The following is a 22747-nucleotide window of genomic DNA, read 5'->3' on the forward strand; positions in this document are numbered from 1 at the left end:
TTGTGCATCATAATAAAACAAAAGAATGCTAGTATTAACTTGGATATAGATATAAATTAAGCACCTTGTAACTTACGTATTGTTATACATAAAAAAAACCTGCCACCATTACTTTAATCTTTACCGTGGTTAGCATTTATTCTAAATAGTTTCTTACTGCGGCTCATTTACTCTTGAGAATTCTCTATAAAATAGCTGCTATTATGGTGGCTCTTCAATGAAGGCAGCTAAATGAGGCTGTTACCGGCTTCAACTGCTGCTGCAGCCACTTGGGGAGTGAATCAGCGGACAGAAGATCTTCCTCTGTGTCTCCTCCTCTCTGTACATCTGACTTTCCCAAAATAAAGAAAATAAATAATAATAATAAAAAAAGACTAAAATGTGGCAGAAGCAGACCAGGGGGCTTTTCACGATTCATGCAGTTCTAAGTGACAGGACCAGGACTGGAATGCTGGCAGCCTGCCCTCCGTCTCTGCATCCTAGTGCCATGTCACGTCAGAGCAGAGATGAACACTGGCTGACCCGTGGTGAGGTGGGATGCTGCAGATAAACACTGTATTCAAAAGCTGCGTCTTATCTAGTTCTCGTATCATCGTCATGAATTGCACGCGCATCTGTTATGTCTCGTTTGTTTATTGCCGCCGTGAACGCCCTGATGTTACACTCCATTAAAACCACCCTGTTATTGATAAATTTGTGATGGCTTTTGCTTATGTTTTTCTTTTATCCCCAGTGTTTTGACTAAAAGCTCTTTGAGAACTTCTTTGTGCCTCCGCACAGGGCCCGCTCTGTAGTTTTGCAGTGATCTGTGAAGATAAAGTGCTTTGATAATAACCAGAAATAAAGTGCACAAACAGTACCTTTCAATTAGGGCTGTTTGTTTTTCTGGCTCTAACTGAATACAAAGTCTAAATGCACAGTGATCTAATTTTAGTAAAATGTTGAGTTTATAGAAATTAAAGTTGAATCTTATAAGGTTGTTGCTTGTAAGTGTTACTGTTAGTTGCACACGTTGAAGGAACGAATGAGATGGACAGGGCGCTGATCTTGCCACACTTGCCATCTCTGTCTCTCCTTTCGTGTATTTAAGATGTTTTCTCAATGCCAGTCTTGGTATTTCTGTATTAGAATTATGCCCTGTATTTTCATTCTCCAGAGAAATAGAGAATGCCTCTATCAATCAGTCATCTACGTATGCATCTGTCGTTTATGTAAAGAATTGGTTCAAACTCTCATGCTGGCTAGAAAATTCCACAGTTTGCCATCTGCAAGCTAGAGGCCCAAGAAAGCCAATGCTATAAATTTTAATTTGAGTCCCAAAGTCTGAGTATTAGTGGTTCAAGTTCTAATTCAAGAGTAGGTTAATGTTTCAGACAATCAGGCAGAGAAAGAGGGCAAGTTCTGCCTTCCTTGGCCTTCTGTTTCACTCAGGCCTTTAGGGGATTGGATGGTGGCCAGTCATGTTTAGAAGGTTCCGAAGAATCTCCCAGTTCAAATGTTAATCTCACCCAGAAACACATGTACGCAAACACACACACATACAGTGAAATGATATTTAACCAAAAAATAAGACACAAATTGATCCAGCTAAAACTAACCATCGCATCCACCTAATTTTATAGCAACCCAGTCTGAGTTGAAACCAACAAACCCTCTTATTCCGTGGCAATATTGCTTTTATTATTGTGCCATATACTCATTCATTCATTGATGATTAAATAACAAATACAAATCCTCGATCCTAGATTTTTCATTCATGGATTTTGGGAAGAGGGCTTGGAAAATGCAGTTGTGTTATGTGGTTGGAGCGTGAGTGACCGTGGGAACAGATCAGCTCTCCACTTTGAAGTGTGTGCACGGAGTCGCTGGTGCTCCCATCCTTGCTGCGGAGTTAGCAGTCCTCCACGTCCCCCGCACAGATGGCCAGCAACGCCTTCTCATAGTGCCCCGAAGCAAAGTGCTGAAACATGCAAAGCATTTGAGATAAAATTATCAGTCTCTATAAAAGACTGTCCCTGAACTGCCAAGTCAGCTTTCCCAAATTATTCCCTTTTTTTCTTTTTCACCTAAAGATTTGTGCTTTCCTAAGAATTGTTCCCAGTGAACGTGACTGAAAAATAATGCATCGCAGTTTCAGAAATGATGAAATGAAGGTCATAAAAAAATCCCGCTCAGGAGACTTACCCTGATATCGTGAAAGAGGGATTTCCCGTATCTTTCTTTATATCGTTTTCTGATGGTCATCAAATCTATCTCACTTCTAGCAATCAGGATTCTGATGACGGTTTTATTATGGAAACCAAAGTCCTAAAAGATGCAGAGGGACAGGGGGCTCGCTTGAGGAAATCGGGGTCTCCCTCACGTCAGTCTGTCCAGCGTAGACTTGGCTCTGTGCAAGAGTTACTGGCTCTTGTCCTGATCCTCGAACGCTGTGCCATGGCTCCACGACACAGTGCTCAGCCTGGTACGGAGGCTGTCCCTGGAACTTCTCCAACCTAGTTCGAGTGCACCTGCTGTGAATCACCCTTTCGCACCCACCCGATGTCACTGTGCCATCATAGGTCACCGTCTGGATTGGTTCTGACTCCCAACCTTTCACCCTGATTCTGCCGTTGTTTCTCGGCACCCTTCCTACCATCTCAGTCACACTTAACGCTTTAGACGGCAGATTTCATCACGCCGTCTTTCTAGTAAATGCTTCGGAGGTGAAGGAATTGGAAAATCTAGACTTTACCAGTTTGACATTGGCATAACAATGACAGGTTTATTCTATAATCTTGCGATTGTTGAGACATTGTAAAAGTGAGAATTGGGGATTGAAATACTTTGTGATTTAAATTCAAATAATGAAAAATACAAGATCAAGGGCCAGCGGCTACTTGCAGAAATAATGATGCTTGACAAATATGTACAAGTATTTTCCAAATGAGGAAATGGTGCCCTCTAGTGGCCAGTAAGCATAATGCACTTTTTGATCGTTGTTGGAGATAATGGATGTCACAATTTGAGGTGATTGAAATAAAACCGTCAGAAAGTTACACTTGTAACTGGTACTAAGGGACGATACCATTGTGACAATTTGGGGGTGAAAAGGCAGGAGGGTTAAACAGTGAGGTATCGCGGAAGAACAAAGAAGAAATGAATGATCTAAGCAAGTTTCCAAATCTAGATTGCAGCTCATTAATTTAGGCCTTGGAGAAAATGCAGGAAGACGCTGTGGTGTTTGAGCGGAGCTACGATCCCTCAGACCAACATTTGACACCCGAGGTCCTGCCGTGTGACACATGCAATCACTTGACTGTTCTCTCGTTTGTCCTCCCGGCTGTCTGTGAGTTGGTACCCCCTCCTTCTCCCCGTATGACAGATGTACATAAAGGATTTGACTTTTTCGTGCTTAGAAGAAGTGGCCTTGAATTTGAGCGATATCAGGGAGATAGAGATCATCTCCCACGGTCAAGTGAAGCTTTCTTCTGTCGTTGAGTGCTCGATCTTGTAGAGCAAGGGATTGTGGAGCTCATCGCATAGCGTGGCTTAGTGCGCTAGTTTACTTCAAATGCAATCACATCGGGCTTTTTTCTAAGAGTCGGAGAGGGGCAGACACGAGGAGGCTACACCAGCTTTCCTTTCTGACCTAAGTTCTTCTTGTGAATGAGTAAATATTTTACTTACAAGATAATCATAACAATATCCCTGAATATGAGTATGTTTTTCCAGCGTGCTGGCTGCATTTATGGAGTTGTTGACCTGTAAAAATTACTTCGGGGATAGAACTGGCTACTAAAATTGCTGTGTTATGGACCTTCTAATAGTTTCTGAGTTTTCAAGGTTCTTTCTCTCCCATGCCTCATACGTATGATTATATCTATATGAAATTTTTTTTTCTAAATATTTTTTCATGCACACCATGGATAAAGTGTGTAGTGAGTACTTTAAAAAGTTTGTGAAAAAAATGAAATTAAAATGTTAAGTTCATTTTGGTGCAAAAAAAGTAATAAAAACTAGGCATAGTTATTTTCATAGTGTGCGTTTTACACTAACTTCTCAAAGACTCCATGAATGTACGGATTTCAAAAAATTTGGCACCAACAAAAATGTATCATTTAAATCCATATAAATGAACCTTCTGAAGTCTTTGCTACTGTCTGATGTACCTGTTTGTTTCCTTGAACAAAATGTTCTAAAAATGCAGTTATTTTCATTATAAAGCATGAAAGATACCACTCCATTACAAAAATGACTTAGTCTTTATCATTCTCAAGCTCTTTCTGTAAGTACTTTTGGAAAGCAACTCTTCCTGTTGAAAAATATCTGCTGAGATTATTTTGCGTTTTTAAACCCCAGGAAAGCAGTGATTCCTTGCCGAGAATATGCAATGTTTTGACAGTTTTCTTCTAGTGCCTCATGTTTTGTACGTCCAAAAGCATAATAGGGGGGTCTTTGCAAATAGAAAGCATTTGTATTTGCCAGTTTCTGGGGATGCTCTGAAATGCTAAAGGGCATGGGAGATGAGAACCTTCTAGAAGCACACCTCTTAGCTGCCTCAGGCTGATCCAGAGACCACATCAGGAGGTTTATGTCATAGGTCTTCCGTTGCACAACTTGCTTTTGCTTTTTCCTTAGAGCATATATTATTTGTGCTGTACCTGTTTACCTACAAGTTCAAGCATGGAAATCGACATTTAAATAATAGAAGTAAAAAAAAAAAACAGCTACTTGAGAAGATATTAAATTTCTGAAGAAACTTTGAAAAAATATGTGGGTGTTACTTACATGGATGGCGCTGTGCAGTCTATAAGCAAAATAGCCTGGTTTGTCTCGAACACAGAGGACTAGGAGAAAGCAGAGGGTTGAAAGAAACGTTTTTTTTCCCCTCATTACAATCCTCACGGTGAATTGCAGCACTTGGAGCAGTGGTCACACTTGGGCTAGTCGATGATACCCACGCGAGCCCATTCCCCGGCGCCACACAGAATTAGGGCCGGGAGTTACTGCAGGAATGGCTCATGCCTGCCTGTCTAGGAAAAGGACTCCCCCAAGGACTTTCTGAAGAACCCAAAGAAATGTCTTATTTTCTGCACACACTCCCTTGCCCTGCACTACTCGCCCCTGCAGGTGCCCACGGATTTCTAGAACAAGCTGTTCAGACAAGACGCTGTAGGCAGAGCACCCAGCCAGCGGCACCAGCACCAACGAACAGACGTCAGCTCTTGCCTTGGGTCTCTGAGAGTGAAAGGTTTTGTGTCCAAGTCTTATCATGCCTTTTTTCCTCTCTTCCCTTTTTTCTTGAGTCCACCCATGGCTCTTTAAAGCACCCACATTCATGCCACAATCTCTAGTTTTTGCCAAGTGTTAGTCTTTGGAGACTCTTTCTCTCTGACTGGTTAGATTCCTGCGCTGTTTGATTCAGGGTTGCATGCTTCATTCAGAACCTCATTTCGTCTTCGTCTTTTTCTTGGAATGCCATTGGTTCCTGGTAGAGGAGCCTGTGCTCTTTGCAGACTAAATAGGTGGAGCTTCGAACAGACCGAGAGCATCAGCGTTACGACTGGATGTCCCGTTAATGCGGGGTTCCTTGTGACACAGCGGCCACGCAGCTCATGCACCTTCCTGAATCCTGCTTTTACTTCCTCGTGGATTTGTGAGTGTTCGGAAATCGCTTAAGAAGAACACGTAAGTGTTGTAACTAGCCTACACCAGTTTTAGGAGTCACTCAATCAAAACTGCCATAGCATTAGGAGACCCTAGAGCCTTAGTCAGTTTTGTCATACTGAATAAAATTCAGTTGGTGGGCCCAGCGCAGTAGCCTGGTGGTTGAAGTCCTTGCCTTGCATGCCTGGGATCCCCAATGGGCACCGGTTCTAATTCCAGTGGCCCCGCTTCCCATCCAGCTCCCTGTTTGTGGCCTGGGAAAGCAGTTGAGGATGGCCCAAAGCCTCGGGACCTTGCACCTGCATGGAACCGGAGGCAGTTCCAGGCTCCTGGCTTCGGATCATCTTGGCTCTGGCCTTTGCGGCCACTGGGGGGAATGAATCAGCGGATCTTCCTCCCTGTCTTTCCTCCTCTCTAATGTATCTGACTTTCCAATAAAAATAAATAAATCTCTTTTGAAAAAACTTAGTTGGTGACGGCATAAACCCAGTAGAGTCAATTAATGAGTAACGAGTGAAATGATCGCTTCTAGCAGGCCGAAGGCCGTCAAACAGCATTTCCTCTGTCGTTCAAACAAGCCCTTTGATTGTGAGCTTGTCATCTCCTTTCTAACCATGAACGCAGTGATCACGCCTGAGTCTCTGCTCCAATACGTTTGAAGGACAACAACTCTGTCTCTCTTGCTGCTTCTCCCCCTTCCGCAGTGTCTTCAGCAGAGGTCAGAGCAGTGATGCTCGGATAACGAAGCGGCTATTTTCTCAGATTTTGACACCTGCTGTTTTCTCTCTCTGCCTTGTGGTCCATATTGGAGGGAGAGGGCTGTCAGGTTTGGACGACATGGGTCCTGGGGTCGTGACTTTGTCGCTTGTCAGTCGGTATATGTTGGGCGGTGACCTCCTTTGGCTTTGTTTGAAAAAGGAGAGGTTTTGATGTGACACGTGGTTATTCGATTTTTCTGAGAATTTGCTGGAATTTACTCACCTTTCTGGTAGAAAAATATAAAGATACAATCATGTACTCCTTCAGGAGTTCTGTAAAGTCTATCCAACCATTTTCATGAAAACTTACCTTAAAACTCCTTTCCTAAATGAACCGTGACCAACTCTCCCGCCCTTCCTCCCCCAACAATCCAAACAAGAAACAAAAACCCCTTTTTCCTCTGGAAGGCAGCCACGTGGCTAGCGTCGGTGTGCTGATAAACACGGCAACAGGAATCCGGAAATGTCATTAACCTTGTGAGGACTGACTCCTGAGAGAGCATCTGGGAGTGCCAGCTTAGTGAGAGTCGGCCATGACTGCATTAAAATCATCAGCTTGGCCGTGCGGTGCATTCTGCCCCTGCAAGCCTTTCTCTTGGTAGCATTTGTGTTCCTTCTAAATAATTGTATTAAAGGGAAAATACTCAAGCCAGAACTCTTCCACACACTTTCAGTTCAGTCTGGGCCAGTCGAAGATTTGTGGTGGGTCCTACGGGTCTGCTAAGTCTGGTGTAACTGATCACTCACCAATTGCAACCAGCAGCTGCTGGAAGTATCCATCGTAGCAATCATTGATAGCATCCACTATATCTTGCCCGGAGATGTTTTGAAATTCCTGGAAAACTTCAACAAATGGATAGAATTCAAGGGAGATTTAAAATATATATATATTTCATAACAAGTTGTGATTACATTGCTATAATAGTGAAGGTGAATATTTTATGTGAAGTCATGGATACTACTACTGCTGTTGATTGTGCTTGAAGAGAAACAAGTGCTGTTGGGAAAGTCTAGCATAAATCTTGGACTTCTGTTCTCCTGGGGAACAGCTGCTACTTCCGGCGGGATCCACCGGCTCACTGTGGACTTAAATTTCCAGTGTGGAGGCAGGGGCCTAAGCCCTTGGGCCACCCTCCACTGCTTTCCCAAGTCCATTAACAGGGAGCTGGAGATACAAACGAAACAGCCAAGCCTAGAACTGCAGGTGGAGGGTTCGCCTGCCATACTCTGGCACCTGCCCCCAGTAACAGCATGCTGCCTCAGCGTCGACGAGACCAACTGAAGCTGTGTTTTCACTTTTGTTTCCGAGAAAGGGCAAAATGCAGTGAAATTAGGGGAAAGTCAAAGTGCATGCTGGTTTGAATGACTCTCTAAGACAAATAGGACTGTGTCCCCATCACATAAACCATGCCAGTAATAATGACCTTGACTCATTATGAGCTCACTAAACTATGTTCATCATATGTTTTTTTGAGAAAGCATACAGCATGACTAACAGGAAATAGCTAATTTTTTAGTACCTTCCTCATCAAAAATAGTTATCCCCTTTTGAAGGTTCAGTATTTTGAAGTTTATACAATTCAGCAAATGTAAAAAATAAAATCATAGGGGGAACTTTACCCCCTGTTAATATCATTAGATGATGTAGATCCGTACAAATAATTCAGAACAAGTGCCCTTGAAGTAAAAGGACTTTCCTTTGGTGTTACTTTTTTTTTAATAAAAATATTTGTTTTAAAAGAAGAAAGAAAGTGAAAGAGAACTTGATCTTTAATCCTCTGGTTCGCTCCTCAAATGGCCAAAATGGCATGGTCTATGCCAAGCCAGAGTCAGGAACTTCGACAGGGTGGAGTGGCAGGGATTCGAATAATTGGGCCATCACCCTGCTGCTTCTTGGGTGCGTTCACAGGGAACTGAAACACAGAGGACCCTGGACCCCAACTGACGCTCGATGTGGAATTTAGGAGTCACAAACGATGGCTTAACCCCTGTGTCTCAGTGCCAGCCACACTAAAGCTTGGGGTTGGTTTGATTGTTTTTGTCCCATTATCAGTCTGGCAGCTGGAAAGGGCCCCTGCTAATCCTTACCCAGCCACAGCTGCTGGTAGCTCTTGTTGCACAGGATCATTTGCAGCATGGTTTTATGTGCCCCGGTCTTCTGCTGGCACGCCTCCCACAGCACCTGAAACAGCGCACAGCCCACAGATGCACCAGACCCGCTCAGCCACCGTCACATGGGCTGTGCTCAATCAGGGACGGAGCGGGCTCCAGTTACCATTGCATCTTGGGCAGCCATGGCAGGGTCCGCGTAACCCTCCTCTCTGGTTCCCTATAAATAAGAGCAGATGTCCCTTGTAAATATCTTAATGAAGATTGGGACAAAAAACCAAAAACCAAAAAAACAAAAAACAAAAACTCCTGAGCCCGCCAAACAGGTCAGTCCTGAGCAAATTCTTTCCTTCCCTGGAGTAAGTGTTTTCTTAGTCCATCATATTCTCTGCATTCGTGCCCCTTTCTCTTGGCGATCTTAGCCATTCCCATGGCTCTGGATTGCTTCTCTCTGCTCTCCCCTGTGTGTAGCGTACCAATACCCAGTTCTTTACTCGACTGAACTTGTACTAGGTGTGTTTCTGCTTGCCAACTCAACTTCTCCACTTGGCTCTGCTTTATCCAGCTCCTGGTCTCGCTCCATCTCGAAAGCTTCTTACACCCCCACTGCCGATGTCTTAGTTTCTTACCACACCCTGTGTCTGCTGAGACTGTAAAACTGGAATTCACATTTGGTCCCCTCCTCCTACTGATTTGGATAGCCCATGTCCATTTTCTCAAGAAGCAACATAAACATTACTTCCAAAACACATGCTGGGTCTGGGCACTTTTCACACCCACCTGCACTCTCATCTGGGTCCAAGCCAATGTCATATCATCGTTCTGTTGAAGATACAGACCCTCTGCAGGCTGCTGTTTCTACCTTCCTTCCAGTATGTTCTCAGTCTAGCCGCTATTGCGATCTTAAGATCACCTCATTTCTTACTTAAAATGCAGTAAGACTGTACTCTCCCCCATTTCCTCCAGACTAAGAGTTGAAATCCTAAACTTGGCTGCAGGATTAGATCCCATCTCACCATCACTTCTCTCACTTCATTTACTTTCCCTGTCTGTAGTCCATTTCGTTGGCTTTCGTGTATGGCACCAAAAGGCCTCTTAGCTATTCCTCCAATCCTTAGAGTTTTTCTAGAATTATACCCTTTTTCTGCAATTGCCTACTATACCTATTCATTATCGACCTACTGTTTTATCCAAATCTTTCCTCAAATTTCATTTTCTCCATAAGACCTCTTCTTATCAACCTGCTTACAACACCTGACTGCTGTGTTTTCATCCTCTTCTAAAATTCTTTGTAACATGGCTGCTTTTTTTAGATTTACGGTTCATTGTCCATTCCCTCTTGCTGGACTCGAAACAACTTGGGGGCTGGAGTCTTTGTTTCTCAATTATCTAAAATTACACTTGGCACAGTGCAGGAATTCAGGAAGTCATCATTGGAAAGACCCTCACAGATAGCTGACTTCAAAGATCAAGGAACAGATGTGGGGAGACTTTTCTGGATCAATGAGTTTTCCTCTGTAACCTCCAATGTCTCTAGATCACTAAACATACTCCTACCCTGGCAGAGTTTGTGAGAAAAACAAGAATTTCCTTCCACTCTGACATGTTGTTTAGAAAGATACAATTTTACAACGTTTATCTTTAATTGGTGCCCATCTGTTTATTTGGCAGTTAATTGCCAAAACCACTTAAGATAGAGTGATGGGTTTTTTTTTAATGTAAAGAATTAAGTTTGTGATTTTACTGTTTTTTTATAAAGTCAGATAAGAGTGACTTTTTCATATGAAGACTCCAGTGTAGCCACATGGTATATGTTTTAGGTGCCAGAGATGTGGAATAACAGAGTAAAGGATTTGAATAAGGGGTAAGATAAAAATGTGAAGGGAAGAAATGAAGGGAGGTGACATTTGGTTGAGAATATTCGGGGCAGATAAACTGCAGATAAAGCTCATAGCAGTGACGTCCTCACGGCGCCAGCTTCAACCTGGTGACACACAGCCCTGGGAAGCAAAGTGCAAGTGGACGGTTTCCATTTTTGTCTTGGAAATCTGTGTTCTCCGGGAGCATAACTTTTTTTTTTTTAACAAGTCGATTAATTAATTTCCAAGTGACTAATTTTTCATTGTTTGACAGGTAATTAGAACTTCCATAAGTACGGTGCTCTGAAGGCATATGGGAAGTACCGTGAGCCAGTTTAATGATTGGCATGAAGTGTCCACGAAGAGCCTCTTCCGGCTTGCTTGTATCTTACCAGAAACAGCCCTGTCAGAGAGATACTCTGTATTTTAAGGAACAGATTTTCTCTCTTGGAAAAATATGACCATGGTTTTCTACACTTTCCGTTTCATGAATATCTTAAGGTTCCTATGCTCTAATTCCCCAATCTTCGCTGATTCATCAAAAGGGTAGTGTCTGAATTTTAACGATCTTAAGAAGATGAAAGTTATCAATAGTTTTTTCTTTGATCCTGGAAGTAGGCACGTGGGAAGTCAAGGGTGTGATCGTACATGACAACTCAGGAATAATAGAATATTTGTATTGGGAGGAAATTGACAGAATATGAGTTCACAGCCCTTTACCTATAGGGCAGAAACCTGAGCCTCAAGAAAGTGCTAACCCCAGGGACATACAAATAAATTGTAGGAGTCAGGAGAAAAAGATACGTGTCTTGTTGTTCTATGTACATGTACCTACACACATGTAAACAGGTACAAAAAGAAAGAGAAAGGGAGAGAGAAGGAAAGAGCAGAGAAGTGGAGAGAGAGGAGGGAGGGCAAGGCCCCCGTTAAGCCTTTAGACCTTCTGTGATCCACAACCTTCTACTTTCTGATTCTCTGTTTTTCAATTTCTAATGCGCTTATAGGAATATCCATATTGTGATGTTTTGTCATTACAAAACAAGAAATAGGCTTCTCAGTTGCTTTGTGTGCGTGGCTCAGAAAGGCTAACAAGTCTAGTCACGTAACAGTTTCCAAAGTGAAATCGATCTCTAATCAGAATGATGAATCTTCACCGTGCTATTCCTAGGCGTCTCGGTTTCCTTGGAATGCAGCATTATACCTGTCTCTCTCTATATATTCCTTTTCATCATAGATCTTTAAGAGAAATTGTGCTTTATCTGTGCTTGTCTTCTGCCACGCCCGTTTCTGAGTGCTTTGAACACAGCTGATGCCCAGGAGCGGCTGTGCCATGGCATATGCCATAGCTTCCTGATCCGTCACAGGGCAGGGCGGTGTTGGTCGTGCAATGCCGTACCTGGATCAGGTTCATGAGGGTGTCTCTGAAGTGTCCTGAGGTCTCTGCATAAATGTCCTCTTGGAGGTTGTTGTTGTATTCTAGGCAAGAAAACAGCCACATGACAAGCACACTCACTCATCTCCGGCACCATTTGTACCGATGAGCTCTGAGCTAGTTACTGCTGCTGCCCAGGTTGCGAGTGGGAAGTACCAGAAAGACATCAGCCTGTCCCACTTCTCTGTCAGTAAACGGCCTGCCACTGGAATCACTCACCTGGTGACTACATAGAAATGGACCCCTTGTCTTCAAAGTTGATCTGTATTCCAAAAGTAGCATACAGCTCTAAGAGTCAGTTCGCATTCTCTAAAGCAGAATTAGGCATTCCGTTTCTGTGGATTGCCACCTGCCCCACTGCCTCTCCCAGTTCCTCTGGCTCATTTTAATATTTGGGGTAAAGATTGTTACATCATCACCCTTAGGAAGCCTTGCCATTCAAATGCAGTGGAGGTGACTGGAGCATTTTCTGGGTGTAACTTCCTGTGGAATGCATTGGAACTTAACGCATTAAGTCTTTTTAAACATAGGACGTTACTGCTTCTACTTTTAGGCCTCTCTCAGAGGAAATGGGATGCCCTCTGAACTGATGAGACTTTTCAGAATTAGTGAAAACAGTCATCTCAGAGCAACTTGTAATGATTTTCCTGGGATAGCTCAACTGGATTCCGCAAGGAATGGCTTTATTTTTTCGTATGACTTAAGTAGTCTTGAATGACTCACACTTGAGATGTAAGAGTTTATCTTAGAGCATTGATTCCAATCCATAGGCTAGAATGCTGCATGCGTTATTTCAAAGCTGTGAAGGTCATAGTTTCCTTACGCAAAGAGTAGGCCTCGCGCATCTGGAAAATCTCTCCATTTGTTCTCGAAGCTAATATATCAATGAGGCAATTCTCATCAGTACCTACTCCCTAGAAAGAAAAAGAAGGGGAGAGCTATAAAGACTCAGGGAGAGCAGCCTGCCTGTGTAGCATACAGTCCCTGGGATATTTTCACAGTTCTGTGCTTGTGTAATGTCAGCACGTGGAAAAACGTGCAAGTCCTTGTCCCTCAAAACGTGTTAGCGAGCATGTAGTCAATTTATTTATGGAAATGACTTTTTTGGCATGAATTATTCTAATCGTTGCAAGGTCAACTGCTGATATGCTTGAGTAATTGTTTTTTTTATAAAGGACCGACTTAAGATCATGAAAACTAGAGAAAGATCACATCTATATTTTGTCCCTGATTCTGGCTTAGTGAACAGATTTCTACAAATAATTTTAAAAGGCTCACATGATTCTTAATGCGTCTCCTTCGGTGTATAAGCACCTACTTAGGAGAGGCGAGCCCGAATAGCTCTGGGACTCGTCTCCAGCCTGCCCTTTGGTAGCTCAGCATGGAGCTGACTTGGTGAGTCTGGGGTCCTATAAGAAGAAAGCAGGCTGACCCTAACCATGGACTCTGTAGTCCCTTCCTCTGACCTCAGCATTCCCGTTGTTACATCAGTGCTGACGTATCTCCTCCTCCTTGCCTGCCCCGTTGTGTCAGATATGTCAGGGCATCATGGGATGGCCTCTCTCTCTCTGCAGAAACACCAGTCTGCACCTGCCCCACGTATTTTGGGGGTCAAGTCACTACCTTCATGGCATGCCAGAGTTCATGAGCGTCGTAGGACGGTGGAGGGTACATGAGGCCGACCATGACGTCCTTGAAGTGGTCCGAGAGCTGCTCTTTCAGCACCCCAATCAGGTCCTGTGCAGGCAAAAATAAGGATTGCTAATGTCAGTCGCCCGTGCAGAGAAGCACGTGGGGTCGCTATAGGAACCCTCAGGGACGGCTACCTCTTCCAGATCATTCTATGTGAGAATCAGTCCAACCTCGATTATACACGCCAGAATACTTATGGATTGCGAGCAGTGAGTATTTAAAGATGTCTGATTTAAAAAAAAAAAAAAGCTTTGTTTATTTGAAAGGCAGAGTGACAGAGTCAGAGAAAGAAATCTCCCATTTGCAGGTTCACTCCTCCAATGGCCAACATGACTAAGACTGGGCTAGGCTGAAACCAGGAGCCAGGAACTCCAGCTGTCTCCCTAGTAGGTGTCAGAGACGCAAGTCGTTGGGCCGTCCTCTGCTGCTTTCCCAGGCACATTAGCAGGGAGCTTGACTGAAGTTTAAAGCAATGTTTCAAACTTCAGTCCTTCAATCTGAAGGATTGAAACCAGCGCTGGTCCTTTCTGAAAGCTGCAGGCAGGGCCATTTCCAGCGCGGTGTTAGCCTAATTGGACCGACCAGCAGTGCAAGGTTCTCTGAATTCCATTGGGCATGCAGGGATGAGTTTGAGAAAGAGTTGCAGTCACTGTGAGCTGAAGACACAACACACACAGACTGCACACACACACACACACACACACACACACACACACACACACAGGGGAAGGAACGGAGGCCTCACCCGGCCATACATGCTCTGGTAGGCCTCGGCAATCATGAGCCTCTGGGCGTTGCAGCGTTGAGTCAGGATGTCAATCAGCAGGTCTTTGTCACAGTCTGGGAAAAGCAATATTTGGGGATTAGTCGAGGAGCTCTCAGTAGTTTAGGAAGGACCGGTGATCTTGAGATCAAAACGATGCAAATGAGATCAGGAGAAACCCACCCTCCCTAGCTCTCCTCTCCCCGACCCCCTCTGTTCCAGGGGCGGTGCATCTGATTGGGAGCAAGCTGTGTTGCTTGGCAAACAGGAAGAGATCTGATTTGGCTGAAGTGAAAAACAGACGTGTCGGAATTCAAAGCAAGGCAAGGACCGAGATGGGCATTTCCATCTGAGATGAGGATTTCTTTGGTTGGGGTTGTCAGCTGGTGTCTAGTAACGAGGCCTTGTACGTGTCAGACACACGTGCTCAGATCAGGACTGTCACTGCCGACTGCTTCTAGTATTTTCTTCTATTTCTACTTCCTTGCCTCACTAAAAAAAAAATCTTTTTTTTTTTTTACCTAGCACACTAGCTATTTTGCAAGCACAGCGGAGTCTAAATACAAGGTAAAACCATAAAAAAATAGATTTTAGTAAAATTATTAGACTTACCAAATCCTTGGAGTGCGCCTCCCAGCATTTGGGCGTCCATTACTGGGTTAAAATTAGGAGCCGGGAAGATGGTCCCTTGCACCTGGTGGGAGAGTGTAAGGATATGCGTAATAAGTTTCAGCATTTTTTTTTCAGATAAATGGAAATTAAAATTTATATTTCTAGTAAAACATTAAAAATTTCCCCTTGTTTTTGAGAGGCAAGGAGTCAGGCAGAGGGAGTTCTTCCATGTACAATTTTTTGGGTTTTTTTTTTATTCCCCAGATGGTTGCAGTAGCCAGGACTTGGACCGGAAGCTGGGAACCTGGACCTGAATCGGTGGGGCAGGAACAGAGGCGCTTGACCAAATGCCTGCTGCCTCCCATGGAACTGTAGGTTGAAGCTGGATTCTAAATGGAGGAGCCAGGGCTCAAGCCAGACATTCCAAAATGGGGTATAGGTGTCCCCAGTGGCAGTTGAACTGTTGTGCCAAATGCCCATCCCTTACTTGTTTTAATTCGTATAAAGTATATACACACAAGTCTAATAAATGAATATTCTGGTTGTATGTTAATTGTAGGCAGTGACAAGGGTCCCAGCGCAATAGCCTAGTAGCTAAAGCTTTTCACCTTGAACGCACCAGGATCCCATATGGTTGCTGATCTAATCCCAGCAGCCCCACTTCCATCCAGCTCCCTACTTGTGGCCTGGAAGGACAGCCAAGGATGGCCCAAAGCCTTGGGACCCTGCACCCTCGTGGGAGATCCAGAGGAGGCTCCTGGCTTTGGATTGGCTCAGCTCCAGCCATTGCGCTCACTTGGGGAGTGAACCATCAGATGGAAGATCTTCCTCTCTCTGTCTTCTCTGTATATCTGCCTTTCCAATAAAAATAAATAAATCTTCAAAAAAAAAAAAAATGCAGACGTGTGAGATCCTGAGGAGGTCCCCCTGCCTGCTAACTGTCGTATCCTTGACTGCTCAAAACACATCCACTTCAGAAGCAGGAGCTACGATACTGCCAAGGGTTCATGACTCGAACCCTTTTTTGCTGAGAAGGGATTGTCACGCTGCCCGTGGATGTTTACTTTTCCCTGCCCAAGCCACATGCTTGATTAAAGAGCAGGTGCCGAAAGGTACACGCAGGGCGTGCCTGCCCCCCGTTACGGATGCCTTTATCATCCATCACCTGCGTGTCTGTATTCTTACCTGCCCTTCGTAGGAATGATATTTCTGGTCTGGTAGCTAGATGAATGTCTAGAGAAACATACACATGTGTTCAGAGTCTCTGAAGACTTGAACGGTAATTCCAGACTGTGACAACTGTGATGTCAGCTACAAAGCAGTGAGGCAGCTGGAAATGACGCTATGATTGAAAGGTTTTTTTAAAGCCATTAATAGCAGAGTTAGGTATCTGCCAGGGTTAATGTGCTTGTTTTTTGTTTGTTTTGTTTTGTTTTAGTAAGTTGAGAAATATTACTACAATGCTTTCGATTCTGGCTTATTTGAAGATACCACACATTTTCAGCTAAGGGCTAGGAAGATAAAATATACTGAAGCTTTCAGCAACTTTATTATGAACTTGCCACAAAATAAAGAAGAAAAGTTGATCCCGAGTAGTTGTGAATAAAGTTGATCCACCTTTACCCGTACTAGAAGCACATAAAACCTATTATCTTTTCTATAAATTACTTTTATTTTTGCACATGATATATGTCATGGCCTATTAATTTTTTTTCTGGGTTCATCTAGCTTAATGACCCAAACGTCTGGTGACATTAATAAAAGCGTAACTGAGAAGGAATAGGTTCAAAACTGTATTGTATATGTGATGATGACCAAGAAAATGGGCTCTAAGAAGCATTTGTTCACTTGTCCTGTGATAAGAAATAGTATAAGCTATGAGCAAAGTTTTAAGATTGCAGGTGAAATCCTAAAATACTTGAGAAAAATCCAGCAATTCCTTCTTTTTGCATGGATCAGGTGGAGCTACTTCAGATTACAGAGAATTTGTACTGACAGAACTGCATAGTAAAGAGACTGCCTGACCTGGGAGTTTCAACAGCAGAATGACAAATCAGTAAGTAATGCCCTCTAAATGGTTTCTTTGTGCATTTTTCAACTCCGCCTAATTCCAGAAATGCATGACTTATTCCAAAGAAATTATGATTCATAATATTCAAACATAATTCTGATGACTTCTATTGATTTTCTGAAATGAGCTTTTGAACCTGGTAAATTGCGATAATCTAATGACTTTCTTCCTGTACTGAGTGTTATTAATGGGTTGGCTAATTAAGATCAATAATACAAAAATATTATTAGCTGTGGTTTCTGTGTCCACTGAGGAGCTTAAAACTTCCATGGTGTTTGCTTTTGAAGATAGATTTGGGTTTAAGTGAGTATTTACTTAAAAGAACATGATATATTCCTTGCAAAGGTAAAGATGTAACTTAAAAAAAAATTCCAGGTAGTTTTATAATCATCTAGAAAATTCTAACATTACAGAGGAACTAATGTGTCTAGAGAAATATCTGCCACAGGATCTTGGTCTGTGTTCTAAAAGCACTTGGGAAAATGTCAATGATTCTACTAAGTTGTATTAATTTTTTTATTGTTCTTGCTGTTACTCAGAGAAGTTGCGAGTCTGGATCAAAGGCTATTGTTAAAATGTTCTCTTTGGGGATTTTACTTTCTATTCCATTACTTTATTCAGTTTCAACGTGATATGATTTTTCTGCACAGGGCAGTGTCACAGGAGGGCACTTTTTTGGCAGTCTTCCAGAGAGATTCCCAGTTCTTAGAAGTGGGAGCAAGGCTGGACCCGTGGGACCAGGAAGAGGCTCGTGCACAAACTTTGGCAGGCGATAATTACAAAAGATACAAGAAAAAGAGTCAGGTTGAGCTTTAAACCTTCACTCCCTCCAGTCCGCAGGCCTTCCCCCCTCCCTGCCTCCCACATTAACCAGAGAACAAAGTTTGCATGGACTGCGAAGGTACGTAGCTAAAGGAGTCTGGGGTTCATTTCCAAGTACCAGGTTCAGATGCAAATTCATAAGAGGTTGTCATTAAAGCTGTCACATCGGATGCCGTGAGCCTGAGAGTATCGATGAGAAGGGCAGAGCAGAGTCTCCAAAATGTGGCTCTGGAATACTGCTAGCGAAAGTGGTGCCTTTGTATCTAGATACCAAGATGAGGAGCGCGAGAAGAAGGTCGTGGCTCCTGGTTGCACATCAGCTCAGCTTCGGCCGATGTGGCCATTTGCATAGTAAGCTAGAAGATGGAAGAGCTCTCTCTGTAAAACCCGCCTGACAAAAAGAAATAAATCTTAAAAAAAAAAAAAAAAAAGAAAAGATGAGAGGTGAGAACTGGGCATGGGATTCTGCCATGTGAAAGTCACTGCCTACCATATTAAAACATTGGAAGGCCCGGCATGGTAGCCTAGCAGCTAAAGTCCTCACCTTGCATGCCCCGGATCCTATATGGGTGCCTGCCTGTGTCCCTGTGACCCCACTTTCCAGCCAGCTCCTTGCTTGTGGCCTGAGAAAGCAGTCAAGGATGGCCCAAAGCCTTGGGACCCTATACCTACGTAGGAGACCTGGAAGAAGCTCCTGGCTTCGGATCAGCTCAGCACCTTTAATTTTCTAGTCCCAAACCGTCACAAAGCCTCAGTCAAGGTTGAGGCCAGGCATGGCATGATTCAGAACGCAAGTTGAATCAGTGTGTAAAGTTCAGAAAATGTGGTTTTGTGATATGAATGTAATCTGAAGTAGGAATAACCTTTTAGTAATATTTGTTCAGTTAGTCAGATTGCCGATAAACAATCAAAGCTAGATTTCTTGGATGGAATTTTTCCTCTCAGAAATACCTTTCCATAGGGGGGAAAAATCTGCTTTAAAAATAAATCCTGTTTCTCAATAGTCTGTGGCCACAGGCCATTTTCTTAGCCTCTAGTCACTCCTGGGGAACACAGGTGGTCTTGAAAAAGTTCATGGGGAATGGGTACTACAGAAAAAAATATGCATGGATTCCAAATTATTTTTGCACCGAAATAAATATATTTTTTAATTTTTTGGATAATTCCCATGAGCCCTGAATTTATTTCTTTTTCCTAGAAATCATGGATTTTATTTAAAGAAGCAGAGTGAAGGAGAGAGAGAGCAAAAGTGGGCTGCAATGCCCACCGTTTACTTGCAGACACCTGCCCGGTCTCCGGGCCAGGGCTGAAGCTGAGAACCAGGTCTTCCATGTGGGTGGCAGGAATCCAGTGTTTTGAGCCAGTGTTGCTGCCCCCCAGGTCTGCATTAGCAGGAAGCTGGATGAAGGAGCCAGAGCCTCGTACTAACTCAGGTATGCCAGTGTGGGACCCGGAGATCTCGGCCGCTATGCCAGTTACCTGTGTGTGATGCATAGAACGCTTTGCCATCACTACATGAAATCCATCGTTGGAAGTCGATACGTGTGCCGTCCTGATTGGGCTAAAATGCTGCATGTCTTATTATCTGCGATAGGTGCTGTCTAACTTGCCATTGCCTGACTTGGTGCTCTTGCGCCGTGTTGGGGCAAACGCATGGAATCTGATAAAAGCGTTAGGTTGCTTTTAACGCTGCTGTGATGAACATTCTTGATTTAGCTAGTGAATAAGGGGCAGGCATTGTGACACAACAGGCTAAGCCACTGGAGCATCAGCACCCCGTCCTGGAGTGCCAGACACAAAGTGTGGCTGTTCCATTTCCCATTCAGCTTCCTGCTCTTTCAGAATCTGGGAAGAACAGTGTTCAATGACTTGGGCCTCGGGCACCCACATAAAAGGCTCGGCTGTGGCCTGCTTCAGCCCTGGTTGTTGCAAACATTTGGGGAACTGAACCAGAAGGTGGAAATTATTTCTTCATTTCTCCATGCCTTCGTTTCTCTCTCTCTCTCCCCACTCACCCCCAACCTTCATCATTCCTGCCTTTCAAAAAATAAATGAATGGCCGGGTAGGGCCTTTGTCTTAAATTCTTTTACACGAACATAAAGGAAATTTAACATGATTTAAAAAAATAAGAATATGAAGAAGACTCAGGAAATGGTACCAAAGGAACAGAAAAGTAAGTAAGACTTAGTTTAGAGATCATAAGGATATAGTTGCATAACCACATACATAGTAAATAAAATGCTACTATTCTAAAAAGAGGTTATCTGTTGATAGAAAACAGGACAAAATTAGCCAAAATTTCTTTAGAAGCGACAGCTGATGTACTCTAATGAGACAGCAGTATTTGGTGGTAGAGTCTGAGTCCTAGGGCTGTATGGATACTCGGGGTTGGATCTTGGCTTGGACAAGTCTTTTCCCACACAATACTATTTTACAGCATTTTCTCCAGTCCAAGAGAAATATTGCAATAATGCATCTTTGTGAACTATGATTTGCATTTGACTAATTAGTGAACAGAATACATCCACGTTTGCAGGAATCAATATCATCTTGCTTTTCAGTAAGACGCCAGTACATATATAAGGCAGATGTTTATTATTTAAATGATGTTATGTAAGACTCTGTAGAGTAACAAATGAAACAAATGTATCTTCTTTTAAGATTTATCTTGCTTATTTGAAGTGTAAAATGATAGGGGAGAAGAAGAGAGAGAAGTCATGTACAGTTCACTCCCCGAAATGGCTGCCAGCATCGGGGGGCCTGGATCTCCAGCCACCGGGGTCTCCCGTGGGGATTCCAGGACACCAACCGCGTGGGCCATCTCCTGCTGTTTCTCCCAGGCACATTGGCAAGGGGCTGGGTTGGCAGCTAGAACTTGAACTGGGATGCCAATGGGGAAGGGGGCAGCTTGCAGCCCTGCTTCACAGTTCTGACCCCTGTATCTACCACCTCGGCGTGAGAGACTCCAACCACCCTTCTCATTGGTGGTCGTCTCACCGCAGCATTGTAGGAGATGGTTCCAAGATCATACACGCATATCTCTAACAGAACACAGCAGCTTTTCCCTGGTTCTCACCTTCTGTGTGATTATAGTTAACTTTCCTATATTTCACAGCCATCCAGTTTAGTCCTCATCTACACAATGAGACATTTCCCCGAGAGAGGGCTGGTCTCTTGAGAACGCCACATTCCAAATGGAGATTAAATCGATGAAATTGGCCTTGAACAGGGATCTCTCTCATAGCAAATCTTTATCACTTGGCCTATATATTTTATATAGAAAATGCTTTAAAAGTGCGTCATGAGACCATTTTACCAGTTTCTCAGAATAAACACAGAAGGCTTGCAGTTTTGCATATGCTCACCCTGAACTCTCCCCATTGCTTTTGGTGTGTGCTCTGGAATCATAGCAAATCACTACAATCATTGAAGTTTGTTGTCATCATTTGCAATAATCCCCAAATATAACTTAAATATTCTCTGAGTGCTTAATACATTTATGTAAACAGTAACACGAGGCTCTGCCGTACACAGGATGTAATGCCAATTGGTTCTAAATGATTTTGCTTCATTACACAGAAAGGGAGAAAAACGATAGGATTTTATACATTAAACTCCACTGGCCTTATTGCCTTACCTCTTATTTCTTTCTAGTAAATTATAACTGATAATTAATAAGACAATAATGGCAGCTTTTCTTTTAAAAATGAGACCAGGAAATTTCAGGATGAAATTGGTATTCACTCAATCAATAGTATAGAGTGCAGCTACATTTGAAGTTTAGTTTGAAACAAAACAATTACACTTTCTAAGAATTAACGCTTTGTGAATGACTAAGCTATATAACTTGCATATATGCACACACATATACTTTTGTTTGGCCAAAGCAGTTAATTAAATAATAATGTGATTTAAAAAATAATGAGATATTCTGGAAATTAGTTTCTTTAATATAGCTGAAAAATCAAAAACCAGTTTATATTTAGTTTCCAAAATCATTTGACATGGATACATTTTGAGATAATATGTATTTATGTAGATCAATGTTATTCATGAAAAATTGTTTATCAGAGTAGTTGAATTGAAATGATTCAGGCAAGAGAAAAATATGAAATGAGTAAATTGAGTTAACTATTGCTTAAGGTCAAAATTAACACAGATAATTAATCTTAATTAAATTTAATAGCATTAAATAATTTGAATAATTTAAAGTAAGAACAATGGTGAAAACAACCTTAATTTGTTAATTTTTTATTGAAATGCTATAAATAGTCACATGAAATTATCCCTATCTTTGTGACATTTTTGTCCTTGTCCATTTTTACACTTGTTATTTAAAGTCAAATTAGCATAAACCTATCTTTCTTCTCAAATGTTAAATATTTCCTTCTGGTAAAGTCATCAAAAATCCTGTTTTCTAGTTTAAAAAAAATCTTATGAACAGATATTAATGTAGAGGCAAGAATCTTATCTGAATCCAAATTTTTAGGCTACTTAGGAGAGTATAAACAATCAAAATGCTTCAATTTGAGACTTATTATTATTAATAACCACCTAATAGCTTCATCGAACACCTAGTAATTACAGATTTAATGACAGCATCAATATTTCCTGTTGAAAAGATTCAGTAACACAAGTGGAATTTTGCGCGTAAGGATCAAAGCTTGAGAAAGACTGGGCGTCTTTATAGCAATAACCATTGTACTTACATAGTCCCCACAGAACATTCTGGCAATAGTGGTCAGTTTCAAGGCAGAGAAAAGGACCCGGCAGGCGGCCGTGAAGTCAGAGGGAGCTGAGAGTCACCGGTCAACCAGATTTATACGCCAGGCTAGAAGATGGAGACACGGCTCTGCAGGGCGCCTGACTCAAGATAGAGCTATCGGTTGGGAATGGGCACGACTGCCCAAAATAAATAGAACCATTAGCCTAACCCCTGGCTGTGTGTTGATTTAAGAAATATAAATTAGCCAAATAAT

General features: G+C 42.6%; 1 protein-coding gene across 1 annotated transcript; it reads right to left on the reverse strand.

Moving 5' to 3' along the window:
- Window positions 1-1891: 1891 nt before the first annotated feature.
- LOC121166965 (annexin A10) lies at window positions 1892-22495 on the reverse strand. The gene is made up of 12 exons (XM_040996305.1): window positions 22478-22495; window positions 14875-14956; window positions 14245-14339; window positions 13431-13544; window positions 12631-12721; window positions 11772-11851; window positions 8683-8736; window positions 8496-8589; window positions 7155-7250; window positions 4771-4829; window positions 2185-2307; window positions 1892-1960 (listed from the first exon to the last, which is right to left on the reverse strand). Exons 1-12 carry the CDS (start codon window positions 22493-22495, stop codon window positions 1892-1894), a joined length of 975 nt encoding a protein of 324 aa, XP_040852239.1.
- Between the last annotated feature and the right edge of the window lie 252 nt (window positions 22496-22747).

Source organism: Ochotona curzoniae, unplaced genomic scaffold (assembly GCF_017591425.1).
Source record: "Ochotona curzoniae isolate NIBS_2020 unplaced genomic scaffold, NIBS_Ocur_1.0 patch266, whole genome shotgun sequence".
Lineage (NCBI taxonomy): Eukaryota > Metazoa > Chordata > Mammalia > Lagomorpha > Ochotonidae > Ochotona > Ochotona curzoniae.